Consider the following 19,334-nt stretch of genomic DNA (forward strand, 5'->3'; position numbering starts at 1 on the left):
AGAACTCCCGGACAGAAACTCCCAGACAGAAACAGAAGAAGAGATGGAGCGTGGACAACAACCCTGCACGCTGTATGCAAACATACAGTCTGGATTAGACTCAGTAATACTTTTAGCTCATTATAGTGGACAAGTAACAGCAAAGTAACAGCATACTGGACATGGCCACCCAACAGGGTCAACAACATCTGACCGGTAGACCTATATATATATATATATATATATATATATATATTTACATGTGCAAGATAAATATTTTATAGTTAATGATAGTAAAGTTGTTTCGTTGTCAGATTGGTGACGTATTTCCGCCCCGGGGCGCAAAAATAGACTGTCGTTAAAAGTTGTACATGCGCAGTAACTCGTCTTCAATACAAGAGATAGGACCCCGCTCTGATAGGACCATGCTGGGGCGCATGCGCACATGTCCCGCGCCCAGAGCTGAACGCAGCCTGATTTACATACCGCCGCCCTCCCGCCATGGCGCTGACGTCACAGTGCGGCTGATTTAACAGGCGGAGCCGCGGGAGCTGGAGACGATCGGACAGAGACGCAAAATGGAGAAAGAGAAATTAAATAATAAAGTGAAGTCACCTAAAACAAAACCTTCTGAGAGGAGAAGCTCGACGTGAAAGAGCTCGGACCTGATCCACCAAACATCACAGGAGGCTCGGTCTTTATTCAGGACCTGGTTTAGCAGTAAGGCTAAGCTAACTGCTAGCAGCTAGTAGTAGGCTAATGCTTTATTCTGCTTTCCCTCCTTTTTCAAACGTCAGGACCTGAGCCAGCATGAATAAGACAGGTATGACTGATTTAAAGCACTTTGAAGAAAAGTCAAAGAACCATGAACAATCTGCGACTAGTTTGGCTTCATGACACGATAATGTTCTCATTCATGTAAACACACTGGTATGATCCCTTAGTGTATGTTTGCTTGATTTTTTGTCATATATCTGTTTTAGACTTATAGCGCCCCCTGGAGAAAACCCCACCAGCCTCCACTGGTAACACAGGGGGACATTACCAGGCTGGTTCCTGGTTCATAGTGGAGGACATGTTTCCTCTGTTCCTATTAAATCATCCAGGTTTAATAAATACTAGATAAAACACCCGCGACTCGTCAGACAAGGAGGTGTCACCCATGAATCGTAAATGTGTTAACGTGGCCTTGTTTTAATAACTCTGACCAATATTACAGAAAATCTATACTCATGAATATAAATGAGGCAGGTTGACCCAGTTTAGGTTAAGTTAGCGTAGAGCCTGGCATCGTAGCTAAGCTCCCCGGAAATGTAACTGCATCCAGGAGAGCTGTGATTGGTTCAGTCTGTTTCCTCTTTAGTATTTAAATGTAACCAGAGCTGTGATTGGTCCTCTGGCTTTTAGCTGTGGGTCAGTAAAGACTGGGTCAGGTTCACCGAGGAGGTTTGGAGACACAGACATTTGGACGACTCGAGAAATTTGGCCGTAATTCTGGTGAAAGTTTCAGCTCCATTGTTGAAAGTGAAGCAGGAAATAGAAACAGAAATTAACCGGACTGGTAAAAAAGACACAGTGCCACCTAGTGTTTGAGTAACGAGGTGCAGGAGGTTTGGAGACAGACGTTTGGACGACTCGAGAAATTCCCCAAGAACTTTTTGGGGAAAGTTTCAGCTCAAATGTTGGAAGTGAAGCAGGAAGTGGAAACAAAAGGAAACTGACTGTTAAAGAAGACACGGCGCCACCTAGTGTTTGGGTGGAGTTGTTACAGAGCGAAAAAGAAAGATTGATTAGAAATGGTCCTGCAGTTCTATAAAACCACCTTCAGACAGGACCTGGTCTGTGCAGGTCCAGGTCCAGGTCCAGATCCAGGTGCAGGTCCTGGTCCAGGTCCTGGTCCAGGTCCAGGTTTGAGTTAATCCTGAAGCTGGATGAGAGGAGACGGGACAGATCCGAGCGGTTTCTCCCTCTGAGTCTTTGTCTCGTTTTAATAACTTTGACAAATGTTGCAGAAAACCCCTGCTTCTGAATATCAATGAGGCTGAGTGTGTGTGTGTGTGTGTGTGTGTGTGTGTGTGTGTGTGTGTGTGTGTGTGTGTGTGTGTGTGTGTGTGTGTGTGTGTGTTTTGGCTCCTCCCCCCTCCCTCTCTATATATACAGTGAGGCAGAGCGGCAGAGACCAGCTCTGCTCCGACCGGCCTCAGTGTGTGAGGGAGTGTGTGCTGCAGAGAGAGAGAGACCTCCACTCGCCCTGAACATGGACCACTACACCCTCCCGTCCTGGATTTACCTGGCCGCCCTGACCGTGTTCATCGGCGGGGCCACCAAGAAGCTGCTGGCGTCCCACCTGAGCGCCGCCCCCGCCCTGGTGGCCTGGCTGGGGGCCACGGTGCTGGTGGACCGGCTCTGGGCGCTCTGCCTGCCGGCCATGCTGCTGCTGCTGGTCGTCCTCGCCTGCTGCCTCTACTCCACCTCCAGGACCGGGCCGCCGCCCGCCACCCTCACCCCCCACGGCAAGGCTGTGTTCATCACAGGTAAGACCAGGCCCCGCCCCCTCCCCCAGGTGTGATTGTGACCCTGGAGAGTCCTGGTTTTTGTTGGAGCTGCTTAGACTTTATTTGACTGTGCGTGGCCAGAAGGAGTTTATTGTGAGTGGGTTGGAGAGAGAGGGTTTTTGTTCCTGAGGTGCAGCAGAGACTAAGAGCTGGAGTTCTGGAGACGGGGGTGGGGGGGGCGTCCGAGAGGGGGGGGGGGGCGTCCCGGCTCCGAGAGGTGAAGTCGCTATCGCTGCTTAGATCAGGGCGGTGATGTGATCCCACTCAGGAACAGAGAGTGTGTGTTAGTTGTGTGTGTTTGTTGTGTGTGTGGAACAAGGAATAAACTCCACGAACAATAGATGCCTGCAGGGAGGGAGGGGGGGGGGTCCCTTTCACAATAAAAGTCTGAGAAACAAACCTTCAGCAGTGAATTAGCACAGAGTCCCTGTAACTGTAACTGTACCTGTACTTTTCCCTGTACTTGTACCTGTACTTGTACTTGTACCTGTACTTGTACCTGTACTTGTCCCTGTACTTGTACCTGTAACTGTACCTGTCACCAGATAAGAGATGATTGGTTTATGGCCCAGAGTCTTTATATGATTTTATGTCTCTGATTGTCTCTGATAGAGTGTCCTGCCGTCCCATGTCCCTGCAGCTGTTCTCCACAGTCACGTCTCTGATTGTCTCTGATTGTCTCTGATAGTGTTTGGAGGTTTGCGTCCTCCACGTGCGTCTGGTTCTTTGTGTTTGTGGTTGATGAGACCATCAGACCTTTTAACTCCGTCTCCGTCTTTGTTGTAATTTGGACTGAAACTTTGCTAAACCAGTCTTCATGTAACCTGGAGGGAACCAGGGACCAGTTTATTTATCGTCCTCCAGCAGGGGGCGCTGCACATGTCCACACCACTGAGCTCTTCTCCATAGCTACTGTTCTTGTCGGATGAATGAATTATTTCATGATTTAAGTTGTTGAATCGTCTGATTTCTGCTGCTGTGACGATGGAACAAACTGATCTGAACACATCGATCCACATTTCCTCCAAACCAACGTCCTCGTGGCGTCTCCTCCTTCATCAGAGCTGGAGCTTCTGCCCTTATCACCAGAGAAGATTTATCTTTTAAACCCAGCTCTGATATAATTGCCACGTGTGTGAGTCACTCGTTCGGCTGCTGCTGCCATCTTCAGTCCTAGAAGCTGCAGGACATCTGGACCCCAGCGACTCACACAAACACAGAAACGAAGCGGTTCAGTAATTAATCTGGTTTCCTTCCTGCTCAGTGTCTGATGAGTCAAACGTCTTTAGACTTTGAACTGGGTGTGGTCCAGACCTCCAGGAAGCCGCGCTGCTTTGATGTGGAGAGAAGAAATCTAGGTTACACAAACATGCTTCTCAGCTGCAGCACAATGACCCACATCCATCACCTGAGCGCGCGGCGCGTGTGCTCTAGCGCCACCATGAGGTTCACTCCCTCCACGTTTAACAGGACGAACTCTTTTAAAACCTGCACAAAAGGAAGAGGCGGATAAAACGATGGATCTCCACCTTAACACGGATCCTCACATCCACCTTGAACCTGCCCCACAGCTGCTGCACATTAACCCCACACTCATATTTATACGTTTTCCATAGGGACACTGGCAGGAACATAAGCACCGCATTTTAAACGCTGCTATTCCCCCTCACTGTACCGGTCACTGCACTTTTTATTCAGTAGATTGTATTTTATTGTATGAAGCTGCTTTACTTTCTATTTTTATTGATCCTGAACCAAAGAGCTGCCAATTAAAAGGAAGTTCTTCTTGTAATATAATTAAAACATGAAGAGTAACATTTAAATAAACAAACCTGCCTGAACGAAACACACCTGGACTCACCTGAGCACATCTGACCCTGAATGAAGCAAATAAAACAGGAGAAGACGTAAAATAGATTCTCTCAACATGAAAGATGAAGTTTGACTTTGTGAAGTGGGAAAAGCTCTTCGTGATAATAAGAAACGACGTCTGCAAGTTAAAGCCAAAAGAATGAGGAGTTTCTCCACAAACTGTTTCTGAAGAACCAAAAGCAGAAGAAGTTCTCACACAAACCACATAGAACAGTGTTTATTGTCAATGCAGAGCACAAATCGACATGTGTCCCCGTAAGAGAACAACGTTTAACTCGTCTCAGCAGGATTTCCTTCCCTTCCTCATCGAAATGATCTTTTTCTCTAAGTGTGCACCAAGTATTTCCAGAGGACGTTTAAGTGAATTAAAGCCGCGTCCGTACGAACTGACTCCAGCTCTTTGAGCTGATGGAACCAGACGAGGGTGGACTCCACCTGTCTGGTCCTGATGGGCGGCCTGGCGGTGGCGGTGGCGGTGGCGGTGGCGGTGGCGGTGGCGTGCTGAGGTAATCCAGGTCAACACATCCTGCAGACTTAGCGCTCTGTTCACCGAGCGGCCAGAGCTTCAGGAGGTTGTCTGGTGTCATGGTAACACAGATCAAAATCCCAGAGAGTCGCACATGATCACGTCTGAATGTCACCTCTCCACACGTGGCCTCTCTTTACATGTGTGCGCACCAGAAGCCACAGACGATTACTTTCCACTGCTGCTTATGGATCAGTAGGAGCCCTGGTCTGAGGTCTGATTACAGCGAGCGTTGGCTGTGACGCTGAAAACACGGCAATATCTGAGAGGAGATTTAAAGCTGGTGCAGAGCCCAGATCTCAGTCAACAGCTCCTTCCTAATTGGCTCAGCTGAAAGCTGGTGAAGTTAGCGTGGGTCCACGCTGGAAACCAGAGCAGGAGTGGAAAAAGGGCCCCAGTAAACCTCTTACAAAGCTAAATGATTTGTTCTACAAAGAAGCACATTCTTTGAAGGATGAGGCCTGACGCTGCCAAGCGTTGCCTCTGAGCTCAGCGACTGAAGTCTCCATCCGAACCCGTCACATTCAACCTTCAGCAGAGACCTTCTCCGCGAGGACGCGTCTGATTGGTCCATACGTCCAAACATCTGGAGGCACCAGGAAGTGATGATCTGAATCCTTCTGTGACTAAGTTGTAGTCAGCAGGTCATAAAGCAGCATGTGTGTCTCTAACAGAGGAGCATTGAAAACAGTTTGTTACTGATTTGACTATTTAAAAAGAAATAAAAGGCTGCATTAATGCACGGGACAGTCAAAACGAAACCTTTCATTGCCCACAATCCTCTGCCCACTCTGCCGTGGTGTCATTAGAAACTAGAGGAGCTGCTCTGTCCATTGATACCTAGCATCACATAGCTAGAGCTAACCAGCTAGCCTCAGCTAACAGAGAAAACACGACAACAAACCTTTCATTTCTCAGTCTCAATATTCCATCAAATCCAAAAATGACTCACAACAAATGTATCTGATCTAGTTTTTATCTTCTGGTTCCTTTAGAGTCTGTCCTCATGATTCTACATCAGCTATGAACCACATGGAGACTGGACTCATAGAGTCTGGACCTTTAGTCTCCATCTAGTGGTCTAATGGTGCTACTACAGATAATACCAATGATGCAGCCATCTAGTAGTAACTGTTAGCTTAGCATTGATATGTATCAAGTAGTCTTGGTGACAGTTAGCTTAGCACTGATGTGTAGCATGGAGCCATGGTAACTGTTAGCTTAGAATTAATATGTAGCATGTAGTCTTAGTGGCTGTTAGCTTAGCATTGCTATGTAGCATGTAGCCTTGGTGGCTGTTAGCTTAGCATTGCTATGTAGCGTGTAGCCTTGGTGGCTGTTAGCTTAGCATTGAATCAGTAGCATTTTGGAGCCAGATTCACTTTAAGAGGTAAAAACCCAACGTGGAGGAACTTTGGGTTCTTTGGTTTGATCCTAATGTCCAGATGGAGACTGGACCTGGTTCTGTTCCACTAGAACCTTTGGAGAACATGTGAGCTCTGTGGTGTTTTTAATCTTCATTAATCTTCATAGTTTTATGGAAAAATAAAATTGAAGTTGTGCTGCTACTTTTTGAACGTGTTCAGACTTGGTTTTAGGGGAAAAGGTTTCGATTGTTTGCATTGTTAGAGTAGGTTCACTCGAGCTACAGATCTGTTCTGCTCTGTTCTATTATATTCTGTTCTATTATGTTCTGTTCTGTTCTGTGACTCCTTCAGTTTTTCACTTCAGTTTTCTCTCCTTTAAATTTTCATTCCTTCCTTGGACCTTCCTCCTCGTGTCTTTCTTCTTCTTTCTTTGTTTTCTTCCTATATAATTTTACATTCTGTCGTTTTTCTTTATTCTTATCCCCCCCCCCCGCCTCCATCTCCACATTCCTATAGTTTCTTCGCTCCGTCTTGTCTCCGTTATATAAATGCAGCGTTGAAGGGTTCACTCTGTAGAGGAATGGTTGTGTAGCGTTGTGTAACACCTCTGTAGATAATGAGAGCTGTGGATGTTGATGATTAGAAACTGAAGCTTCGTTATTTAAAGGTTTCAGATGCCCCCCCCCCATCACGTGACCTCTGCTCACAGTTGGACGGCGCTTACAGAACAACAAACCCGTTTCCAGGAGATGAAGCAACGTCGACCTTCAGCCTCCCGTCGTAGTGTGTCCACACACAGAACGTGATCCGACTCTCATGCACCAAAAACAAGAAGATTGATTCTCTTCATTTTAGAAAAACGTTGCTCAATATTTGGACAGAAAGAACATCTGCGTTCACCATGAACACAGTCAGAGTTTACTAATCAGCACAGACCCAGAAAACCTCCGTCCCCGGATCAGATGTCTGCCCCCCCCCCCCCCCCCGAACCCCTGCAGTTTGCCTCTAGACCCATAGATCAACATGGGACGGTTTTATATCGTGCAACACCTCCACTGTCCAGGGAATTACGCAACGTTCCCGTTTGTGGACTTTAGCTTTTGCAGAACCTCAGGAGAAGCATCTGTTAAATTCCTGAAGTCACCGTAGTCGTCAGAGACGAGGCAGGAAATGAAAACGCTCAGAACAACCTGGAGGAGGACGGGAGAGAAAACACTTCATTCATGAAACCATGTCCAGTCGCATGTACACAAACACACAACAACACAACAACGAGCAGAGGGAAGACGTCTCCGTCTGACTCATTACTCTCAGACCAACCTGCTTCACTCAGGTTTCACGTGGTTCGTATTTTTGTGTTGTTGTACTTCAGCATCATGACAAACGAGGGAAACTTCAATGACTTTTGAACTTGAAGTATTTAATAATAATGTATAAGAACGTTCATGTCTGTGCAAAGAGAACGAGAAGAAACGCGTCAGAGTGTGAAATGAAAGAGCAGGAAGCTTGAAACATGAAACATGTCGGAGTCTGAGTGACTGGTTCTCAGTTCTTGTTTAAAGGAGAACTCTGAACAGTGTGGAACCGACATGGACCCTGTCAGAAGCAGAGGAGGCAGCTTCCTGTTCCACAGCTGCTGATCCACTTCCACGTCTCGTTTGGACCAGACACCAGACGACAGCGTCAGGTCTGCAGAACCCATCGGACTCTGAGACGGGTTCAGCCTCAGAACAACACGTCTCTTTTTCCATGTGAAGAACCCTCGTTCCTCTCCCACCCAGTTTCAGGGACCTCTTGAACCTAAACCCCTGTGGCTGTGGAACCCTGGGAACATCTCTGGGGACTTTTATTAGCTCAAGGATGGTTCTAGTTCCTCCCCACATCTGGATCAGGATCTCCACCTCCCAGAACCTTCACATGCTGCTTGTTGCAGGATTGTTGTGATGCTTCATGTCAGACTCTGTGGCTTCACGTGGATCCGGAGACGTGAGTCTCCTGGACTCTGGTCGACCCACATCCAGGCCTGGTGCTTTCAGCAGTGATGGAGATTGATCATAATGTCCAGGTTTGTTTAAGGAGACGTCCTCCCACGTCCCTGAAGCTTTGAGACACAGCTGCTGGTCCTCACATGTCCTCACCGTGGTTTAGAAAAGGTGCTGACATGTTTAAAGATGGAGGCGCTGAGTCTGATCTGGGTTAAACGTCCTGTCCCGTCCAGTGTGTGCAGATGTGGAGGCGTCCACCCGGAGACAGATGTGTCTCTTTGACCTCGTGCACAGATCCACGTTTATTTCTTCATGTGAGGAGCCTGTGGACGTTACGTAACCGGGCCGATGTCCCCCCTCAGCTCAGCCCCGTCCCCCTCAGCTCCGTCCCCCCTCAGCTCAGCTCCGTCCCCCTCAGCCCCGTCCCCCTCAGCCCCGTCCCCCTCAGCTCCGTCCCCCCTCAGCCCCGTCCCCCTCAGCTCAGCACCGTCCCCCTCAACTCAGCTCCGTCCCCCTCAGCTCAGCTCCGTCCCCCTCAGCTCCGTCCCCCTCAGCTCAGCACCGTCCCCCCTCAGCTCCGTCCCCCCTCAGCACCGTCCCCCCTCAGCACCGTCCCCCCTCAGCACCGTCCCCCCTCAGCTCAGCTCCGTCCCTTCAGAGACACGTCCTGTCAGACGGAGGCTTTGAAGCCGTGAAGAATGTGGGACAGTGTGAGGTCTGAGGCCCTGCAGCACTGCTCCTCCACCTCCTCCTCCACCTCCTCCTCCTCCTCCTCCTCCTGGTCCTTCCTCATATCTGAACTCATCCTCAGACACGTCTCCTTTATCTGCCTCTTTATTCCCCAAAGTTACACACAAATCTTTTTCTAAACATCAGGACAAATCGTTCCTTCAGTCTGATACCGACTCAATGTGTAAACGTGTGAATGAGACGACGAGACAATCAGAAAACTAGACATTCATTCAGCTTGTGAAGTTATAATAACAATAACAATAATAATGATAATAAAATAATAATAATGATGATGACAACAACGATAACAATAATAATATAATGATAATAACAATAATAATATAATGATAATAACAATAATAATATAATGATAATAACAATAATAATAATGATAATAACGATAACAATGATAATAACAATAATAATAATGATAATAACGATAACAATGATAATAACAATAATAATAATATTTTAAAAATCTACCTTTACAATTTTTATTTGTTGACGTGTAAAATGGCCCCAAAAAAGTAAAAAATTGTAATTTAATTAACAGAAAACGCAACATGATAAAACAGAAGTGTGAGAGAATCAAGAATCCACCCATTTGTTTATTATCATTATTATTACGATGATTATTCTTTTATCTGACTTATTTCTTTTATTTTTCTCCTCCAGTCTGTCAGGTTTCAGGTTTTCTGTCTCAACACGTTTCTCTGGTTCATCTCAGCGAAGCCGTGACTCTTTACACAAACCAAACTTGTTCCATTTTAACTCTGCTCCTTGGACTCTGTCTCGGTTTTATTTGAGGAGGTGAAACCGGAGACGAGCGCCTCCATCAGCTGCTTCACAACAAAACTCAGCTGAGAATATCAGAATGTGTTGGCAGGTTGAGGTCGGTGTGAATCTCCAGGACGTGTGTGGAGTGAAGAATGAGGTGGAGGCGAGCGCCGGTATTTATTTCCCTCTCACTCAGCAGCTTTTTCTCAGGACGTGACTCTGGACGTCCTCCAAGGACACGGAGGGAAGCAGCGTGCCAGTGACTCCACGCTCTCGCCAGCAGAGTCTTTCACATTCACAGAACAAACAGAACAGCGAGTACCTCCGAGGATCGGCTTGTAGGAGCCGCGGCTCCTGGGACCCGTGAGGGACGGACGGGGACGGACGGGGACGGACTGGGACCCGTGAGGGACGGACTGGGACCCGTGAGGGACGGACTGGGACGGACGGGGACGGACTGGGACGGACTGGGACCCGTGAGGGACAGACTGGGACGCACTGGGACGGGGACGGACCGGGACGCCTGAGCAAACCTGTGGGCGGGTGAAGTCCTGGACTCACTCACAGTTTCATCAAACACTTGTGCAGATCTCACCGTCCAGAGGAGACTCACCCGAGGGCCCCCAACCTCCAGTTGACCAACAGCACTGAACAAATGTCCTCATTGTCTCCTGTGGTGTGAGACGCCAGCTAAGCTAACGACGAGTCAGCGCTAGCTGCTGTTAACAATGTGATGAAAACTAAAAACTAAAAGCAGACTTCATCTCAGCACCGTCAGCACCAACTTCTCCTCCACACAGCGTCTGTTTAACCTGTTTCCAACACAAACAAAGGAGCAGAAAAATGACAAGAGCAAAGAGAAGAGAACATAAATAAAGTGTTGACATATATACAAAAAGATGATCATTGTGAGATGAAACAGAGCAGAGTAAGTGTGTGAATGTGTGTGTGAAATCATTTCTGGTTCGACACTAAATTTCCTGGATGTGTTTGTTACGTGACTTTAAAGGTTTAAAAACACGACTCGTATTTGAGGTTTAAGGTTCGAGGTTGAAACGTGAAGCCGCCATCAGGTCATGAGACGTTCAGGGTCCGTCATTAATCATCGTAGTTACTGACCTGTTGGTTTGTGCAGCTCCACCAGGAGAGAAGTGAATGTGAATGTGTGTTTGATGTGTCGCGTTGGTTCTGACGTGTCCCCGTGTCCCTCCAGGCTGTGACACCGGCTTCGGGAACGCCACAGCGAAGCATCTGGACTCCATGGGCTTCGAGGTGTTCGCCACCGTGTTGGACCTGACGGGCGACGGAGCCAGAGAGCTGAGGAGGACCTGCTCCCCCCGACTCACCCTCCTCCAGGTGGACATCACGCAGCCTCAGCAGGTCCAGCAGGCGCTGCTGGACACCAAGGCCAAGCTGGGCCCCCGAGGTAAACGCCAGCTCCCCCCTCCACACACGTCCACACGTGTCCACACATGTCCACACATGTTCACGTTCAGTCTCTGGACGACCGCGTCATGTTAGAAAAACAGCAGCAAATCACACAAAAACATCTGGAGCCTTCAGTCAAACTAAAAACCCAGAAGCTTATTTAGAATTTTAACAGAGATCTGGATGATCCGGCTTTTATCTGTAACCTGCAGGAGACACGAGCAAACAACAGTAGAAACATCTAAACACAAACACACAAACATCTGGAGATGATGTTTGTTTCGGATCTTATTTCATAAATCAGGCTTTGAGGAACGTTTACTGACCAGTTTTATTTTTAGTTTGGATTTCAGATCCTTTTTATTTCTGCCTTTTGCTAGAAATAAAAACTAAACATTAGAAGGAACAAGAAAAAACACACAAGTGTCTAAAAATTCCACAAATATGGAATAAATGCATATTTTAACTGTTTATCTCATAAATAAATGATCTGTTGTCATTGTAGAGTGAGCGACGTCTGAAACTAAACATTCAAACAATAAAAACTAAAATAACACAGTAGATAACACACGAGTAGAACAGCTCATGAATCCGTTCGTCTGAAATAAATTAGATCTCATCATGTCAGAGTCTTTCCATCTGGTTCCTAAATCTGGATCATGTCTCCAAGTCTCCGTCCATGTGGTCCTGGTTCTGGTCCAGTGGTAGGTAGAGGTCCATCAGAGGCAGCAGCTGATACAGTATTATACTGACCACATGGTGGCGCTGCTGCTGATTCACACACAGACTGAGACCAGATCTACAGTTCTGGCTGGGGACACGATTTAATTCATTAGGACCAGGTGTGAACTCAGGTGATTTAAGACGGAACAGGTGATTTAAGATGGACCAGGTGATTTAAGGTGGTTTAAGGCGGGCCATGTGATTTAAGGCGGTTTAAGACAGACCAGGTGATTTAAGGCGGACCAGGTGAGACCAGGTGATTTAAGGCGGACCAGGTGATTTAAGGTGGTTTAAGACAGACCAGGTGATTTAAGGCGGACCAGGTGATTTAAGGCGGTTTAAGACAGACCAGGTGATTTAAGGCGGACCAGGTGAGACCAGGTGATTTAAGGCGGACCAGGTGATTTAAGGTGATTTAAGGCGGACCAGGTGATTTAAGGTGATTTAAGGCGGACCAGGTGATTTAAGGTGATTTAAGGCGGACCAGGTGAGACCAGGTGATTTAAGACGGACCAGGTGATTTAAGGCGGACCAGGTGATTTAAGACGGACCAGGTGATTTAAGATGGACCAGGTGATTTCAGGTGATTTAAGGCGGACCAGGTGATTTAAGGCGGACCAGCTGAGACCAGGTGATTTAAGACGGACCAGGTGATTTAAGACGGACCAGGTGATTTAAGGTGATTTAAGACGGACCAGGTGATTTAAGACGGACCAGGTGATTTAAGGTGATTTAAGACGGACCAGGTGATTTAAGGCAGACCAGGTGATTTAAGGCGGACCAGGTGATTTAAGGCGGACCAGCTGAGGCCAGACTCTGGTTCTCCAGGAAGCTTGTGTGGCTCCGTGTTGAACGAGGAGTCGTGGAGCCGCTGCCTGGTCGTCCTGACTCTGGTTCTCCAGCAGCTCTCTGAGAAACCGGCGGGAGGAGGCGATGATGTGGAAGCTTGGACCGGTTTATCTGAGGGGATCTGGTGTCATGTTTCGCTCTGTGATTGGCTCAGACCTGCAGCTCCCACTGGCTTTGTAATTAGACAGACTGTTGGCTTCACCTCGCAGTCATTTAAGGATACGCACAGAGAGCGTGTAATAAAAGAAGTGGAGGGAAAGGTCATTAACGCTCTGGAACAACTCCGGCTTTATGTGTTCACATAAGGGACTTTCCTTCCAATAAACCTGCAGAGGATGGATCAGGCCTGTAACGTGGCTCTGAACTCATCTGGGCCTCATGAATGAGTCTAAACTGTGCCCTCGACCACACTTCTCACATTTAGTGCCGTAAAACACTAATAATGCTGCACTTTATTTTATTAAACACAGAAGAGAAAACACTCTGCAGAAAAGGCAGTAGAAAAGCTTATCGTCTTCTTGTTCTTTTTATTTGTCCTCAGAGGCGACGCTGCCCGTCACAGAAACTCTTTAACAGCACAGGAGTTTGTTTTTTACCAGAATCTGAACCGATGGAAGTTCCTCTGCAGACAGTCACCGTGTGAATCTTCTGTCCTGCAGGTCTGTGGGGTTTGGTCAACAACGCCGGAGTCTGCGTCAACTTTGGAGAAATCGAGCTGTCGTTCATGTCCAACTACCGCGGCTGCATGGAGGTCAACTTCTTCGGGACGCTGAACGTCACCAAGAGCTTCCTGCCGCTGCTGCGGCGAGCGCGCGGCCGGATCGTGGTCATCTCCAGCCCCGCCGGTCAGTTCCTGACCCCAATCTCACACAGTCAGTCCATCACATTCATTATCAGCCCGACGCTGTCAGTCACGCGTTAATGAGCCGTCTGACGAGCAGCTGGTCCGTTAGTCCAGGTGGAGGCGGAGTTTGTGACGGCTCTGTTGCCATGGTTACAGGTGACCAGCCGTTCCCCTGCCTCTCGGCGTACGGAGCATCCAAGGCCGCGCTCAACCTCTTCACCAACACCCTGAGACACGAGCTGGAGCCCTGGGGCGTCCGGGTGTCCACCGTCCTGCCCTCCTCCTACAAGACAGGTGAGACTCCTGCTGCTGCTCCTCCTTCATTTCTCCTCTACCACCTCCTCCTACAAGACAGGTGAGACTCCTGCTCCTCCTCCTCCTTCATTTCTCCTCTACCACCTCCTCCTACAAGACAGGTGAGACTCCTGCTCCTGCTGCTCCTCCTTCATTTCTCCTCTACCACCTCCTCCTACAAGACAGGTGAGACTCCTGCTCCTGCTGCTCCTGCTGCTCCTCCTCCTCCTTCCTTTCCTCCTCCTCCTGCTCCTGCTGCTCCTCCTCCTCCTTCCTTTCCTCCTCCTCCTGCTCCTGCTGCTCCTCCTCCTCCTTCCTTTCCTCCTCCTCCTGCTCCTGCTGCTCCTCCTCCTGCTCCTCCTCCTCCTCCTCCTCTTCTTCTTTCTCCTCCTCCTCCTCCTACAAGACAGGTGAGACGCCCAACTCCTGCTCCTGCTGCTCCTCCTCCTGCTGCTCCTGCTGCTCCTCCTCTTCCTCCTCCTTTCCTCTTCCTCCTCCTCCTGCTCCTCCTCCTCCTCCTCCTCCTCCTCTATGATCTGATAAATGATGGAGTTCCTCAGAGCTCCATCACTGGTCCTCCACCGTTTAGTGCTGAACCATTTCTATCAGTTTGTCCTGCTACTAAATATGTAAATATATAAATATATAAATATTAGAGTCAAACCTTTAACATGTTTAATCAGATTAAATCTCAGGTTGATGTGGATTAATTCAGATTAATCAGATTAAATCTGCTTCATGTTTAATCTCTATTGATTCGTTTCGTTGTTCATAAACAAACAGACTCCAGGAAGAAGAGAATAAATCTGAACGAGTTAAACACAACTCAACTGTTTCTTTTTGTGTCTTTTTCTGTCCACATTAATGTGGACACAATGTGTCCACATTAATGTGGACACATTGTGTCCCTGTTGCTACGGAGACAAACTAACTTGTTGACATTAGTGTTTCCATTAGTTTCTCTGAAAATAAAAGCCGATATCTTGATAAAGTATATTTGCTCTTCGTACGTGTTTCCATTGAAAGGTTTTTGGGGAACGAGCTGTAACTTTCAGTCTGATCTGCAAATATTCTCAAACTCAAAGCTCGTAAAAATAAGAAAAAGACCAAATTGAAAACCTCCTCATCCTGTCTTGTAGGACGAAACTCTGCGTCCTGTATTTCCCATAATCCACCGTTTAAATGTTATAAACGTGGTCGTTTGAATTAACGCTGATGAAGAGAAGGATGTGATCATGTGATCATCCTGTGTTTGCAGGACATTGTTGTGTCCTCGGGTGTGGACGGGTCATTTTAAAGTCTGCTGCCTCTTTAACGCTCAGCACCAGGAAGGCAGAGCTGTGTTTGTGTATTTGCTGGAGCTGAGGAACATGTGTCGAAACAGAGACTCAGCGTGAGGTCTGGACCAGCGGAGGCAGAGCTGAAACTGTTGAACATGATCTCAGCGAGTCTGGATAAAGTTCATCGACTCGTTGGGCTCACGGCCAAAAACCCCGAGTAACGGCAGGATTAGGAGCAGAATGCGAATGTGTTCCCTCGGGATTAGAGTGTAAACAGATGGATAAAGTGTGCCCAGCTCGCCTCATTAGCTGCTGCTCCGGCCAATCAGCCTGAACCATGGGAGCCCGTGTTATTCTTCCCCCTCCACACACTTTTATTTCAACACTCGGATGATTTTCTGAGTAACAGAACAGCGCTGCTCATTAAGGCCTGATGACGCTGGTCAGGAGTTTATTTTAATAAAGTAGAAGATACGTATTTAGTTTTGTAATGAAACCCTAAAATATTTCTCTCTACACTGATGATACTGTCCTGAACAGCATCAGGTTAAAGTCATTTTAAATGTTCTCTGAGTGATATATTTATTATGGCTGTAAAAACCAACGCGTTAACGTTAATTAATCATCGTGATTAATCTGATTAATAATCACGACTGTGAACGTGTCTCAGTTTGTCCACGTAGCGTTAGCGTTAGCACCAGCTGATCCGGTAGTGACAGGCAGCAGAACCAACCCATAAAGATGGAAGACGCTAAACAGCACGTTGGTCCTCTCCATGGGACATTTGAGGACAAAGACACCAAGAGGGACCAGTGGAGACACATAAAGTATCATCACACTCTGCAGGAAGGAGTTTTCTTTCCAGCTTCAAACAGCACATGAACCAAGCCAAGCATACGTTAGCCGGGGATTCTGCTAGCACTTGGGCTAACGCGGCTAACAGCTGGAGACAAACCAAGACAAACCAAGACAAAGACAAGCTGCCAATGCTGCTGCTAATATGTGTCCACTCCTGCAGCCACTGTTCACTGGGAGACACTGTTCTCAATAAGAAGCGTCAGCTCTGCTCTGGTTGGACAATGTCCACAAGTTAGTTTGTCTCCGTAGCAACAGGGACACACTCATGTGGACACATGGTGGACAAAGAAAGACACTAAAAGAAACTGTTGAGGTGTAGAATGAAACGTATCAATAGAGATGAAACATGAAGGAGATTTAATCTGAATGAATCCACATCAACCTGAGATGAATCTGATTAAATGTGATTTTTACAGGTGTTTATATTTGTTTTGTCCAGGCACTACATGAAAACAATGATATGTGTTACTTGTGGCTGTCGTGATGGACTATGAACTGATGAGACGAGATGGAGGAGACGTGATGAGACGTGATGAGACGTGATGAAATGTCCTGATGAGACGTGATGAGACGTGATGAAATGTCCTGATGAGTGTCTCTTGTCTGCAGGTCAGTCCAGTAACCACGTCTACTGGGAACAGCAGCACAAGCAGCTCCTGCAGAACCTGTCCCCGGCGCTGCTGGAGGAGTACGGCGAGGACTACATGACGGAGACCAAGGACCTGTTCCAGAGCTTCGCCAGCCAGGCCAACCCCGACCTCAGCCCCGTCATCGAGGCCATCGTCCAGGCGCTGCTGGCGCCGCGGCCCCAGGTCAGCTACTACGCCGGCCCTGGCGTCGGCCTCATGTACTTCATCCACACCTACTTCCCCTTCAGCATCAGCAACCGCTTCCTCCAAAACCTGTTCATGAAGAAGAAGCTGATGCCGCTGGCTCTGAGGAAGCAGTCGGGCTTCGAGCTGAACCTCAGCCTCCACAACAACAACAACAACAACAACGAGGAGGAGGAGAAGCTGAAGTAGCTGCAGACGGAGGACGGCTCCTGTAATGCACTCGTAGAGCTGTAGACTGACGTTTTATATGTTCTGAAGCTGTTGAAGGGATCATAGTGATGCAGGGATGCAGCCACAGGTCAATAAGAGAACACTTCACGTCCATCACCGGGATCAGCTGTTCTGTACAAACACTGACTTAACGTGCCTTTAACCCCGCGGAGACACTTTAGACACGAGAGACGGACCAATCACCTCAGCAGCTCCTTCCACGGACACTAGAGCTTCCAGGTGTCCAGGCTTTAGATCCGTCCTTAAATATCGAGTCCTGGTCCCAAACGTCCTAGAGCTGGTCCCTGTAGACTCTGGTGGAGGAGGGAGCTCGTACCTGGAACTCCCTGAAACCTCTGTGGAGGATGTGTCAGTCATCTCCTACCACCTCAGCAGCTCCACACCAACTAGTTCCCGACCAACACCTCCACCACTGCACCGAGCTGGTTCCTCTGGATATTTGGCAGCTTTGACTCCAGACAGAAAAAACTAATAGTTTAGGACGTTTCCAGAGCAGCTGATGCTGTTGATGAACATGCTGCAGCTCATTCATGGTCTCAGTCTCTGTTTAAAGACGAGACTCTGACGTTTCCATCACAGAAGTCAGAACCTCTCTATGTGGTTTAGTTCTGGAGGAATCAGACACACAGGCAGATGTTTTATGGCTCGGTGGTGTGGTGATGGTTTTGGGTTCTAATCCTTCTGTGTGTAGTTGGATGGATGATCTCTGGGTTCTCCAGCTCCCTCCCTCCCTCCCTCCCTCCTTTCCTCCCTCCTCCCTCCCTCCCTTCCTCCCTCCCTCCTTTCCTCCCTCCTCCCTCCCTCCTTCCTCCCTCCCTCCGTCCAAAGAAAGAAGTGAACCAGGCAGAGCTGAGTTGTGGGTGAAGCCTCAGACGGACCAGAAGCCGTTGAGGCCGTTGAAGCCGTGGTTGTGGTGATTGGTTCGTCTCTAAACGCCGCTGATCTCTGACATCTCAAGGTTTCCTGGTTGGTTTTGACCCTCGAAGCCAAAGCTCAGTAATCTTAGAGACAGACGTCCTGTTTACATCCCTCCATCACAATAAAAGCACAGAAACGTCTATTAAATCAGATCGCGCTTTAGTTTCAAATCTGTTTGTTTCGATTTTTATCTCAGACCGACACCGATAAGGACTCGTGTCTCGGATCAGAACCAGATGCTCTGGTTAGACTTTAGTTCTCCACTTTTCTCATCTTCACATATTTTCAGTGAACAGAAAACTATGAAGCAGGTATTTTTTCAGCTGTGATGAATCCAACAAACTCAAACCTCAAACATTTATACCAACATTAACAGAGCAGGGCAGGTATCGTGTACTGTACAGATTCAGTTTCTGGTTTTGTTGCCACGTTTTCAATCAAACTATTTATGCTGTCTTTTCTTCTATCGTCACTTAAACTGTGAATTTTATATAAAAACGAGAAAAATACAAAAACATGATGTAAAATGTTCACTTGTTCTTTCTTTGATAGAAATAAACTTGACTTTTTTCAGACTTTGCTTCGTCTGGTTTTTGTGACGTTTCTGTTGAAACATGGTCTCAGACCCGGTTCCAGCCCGGATCATAAACCGGTTCCTGAGGGGAACCTCACAGGAGTCCAGAGAACCGTCCTGGTCGGTTTGGGCAGAACCACGGTAACAGCTGCCAGACTGGGAGGAGTCTGGAGAACCGCTTCAAACTTTAGAACAGTCACCGAGTGGAACCGAACCCGGAGCCCAGAACCCGACAGCTCCACAACCCGACAACCCGACAGCTCCAGAACCCGACAACCCGACAGCTCCACAACCACTGTGGGTCCGCACTGAACCCTGCTACTAATACTAATAACAATAATAATAATAATAATAATAATAATACCCACGACCCAAGCAGGGCTGGTTGTGGGTCGACCGTGGTCCGGTGGACCCGGTTGTGGGTCGACCCTGGTCCGGTGGACCCGGTTGCAGGTACGGTCCTGGTCCGGTGGACCCGGTTCTGGATCCACCCTGGTCCGGTGGACCCGGTTGCGGGTCGGTCTGCTGGACCGGGGGCCTCCTCTGTGCCAGGACCTCAGACCTCAGCGCTGGGTTCCACTAATGAAGGCGTTTTAATGAGGAGGCGCGCGGCCAAACTCAGAGCAGAGAACCCAAACATGCCCACGTCTGCAGAGCAGAGGGAGCAACAAGGGGCAACAAGGGGCAACAAGGGGCAGAGGGCAAACAG

The 19,334-nt window shown here is 48.0% G+C and overlaps 1 protein-coding gene across 1 annotated transcript; it reads left to right on the forward strand.

The window, feature by feature from the left end:
* Window positions 1-2,162: 2,162 nt before the first annotated feature.
* Window positions 2,163-18,626, forward strand: hsd11b2 (hydroxysteroid (11-beta) dehydrogenase 2). The gene is made up of 5 exons (XM_047581010.1): window positions 2,163-2,513; window positions 11,007-11,219; window positions 13,453-13,638; window positions 13,794-13,931; window positions 16,679-18,626. The coding sequence occupies exons 1-5, from the start codon at window positions 2,237-2,239 to the stop codon at window positions 17,089-17,091; spliced, it is 1,227 nt and encodes a 408-aa protein (XP_047436966.1). The 5' UTR covers window positions 2,163-2,236; the 3' UTR covers window positions 17,092-18,626.
* The last annotated feature ends 708 nt before the right edge of the window (window positions 18,627-19,334 follow it).

The sequence above is a fragment of the Mugil cephalus genome, chromosome 3, assembly GCF_022458985.1.
Source record: "Mugil cephalus isolate CIBA_MC_2020 chromosome 3, CIBA_Mcephalus_1.1, whole genome shotgun sequence".
Classification (NCBI taxonomy): Eukaryota; Metazoa; Chordata; class Actinopteri; order Mugiliformes; family Mugilidae; genus Mugil; species Mugil cephalus.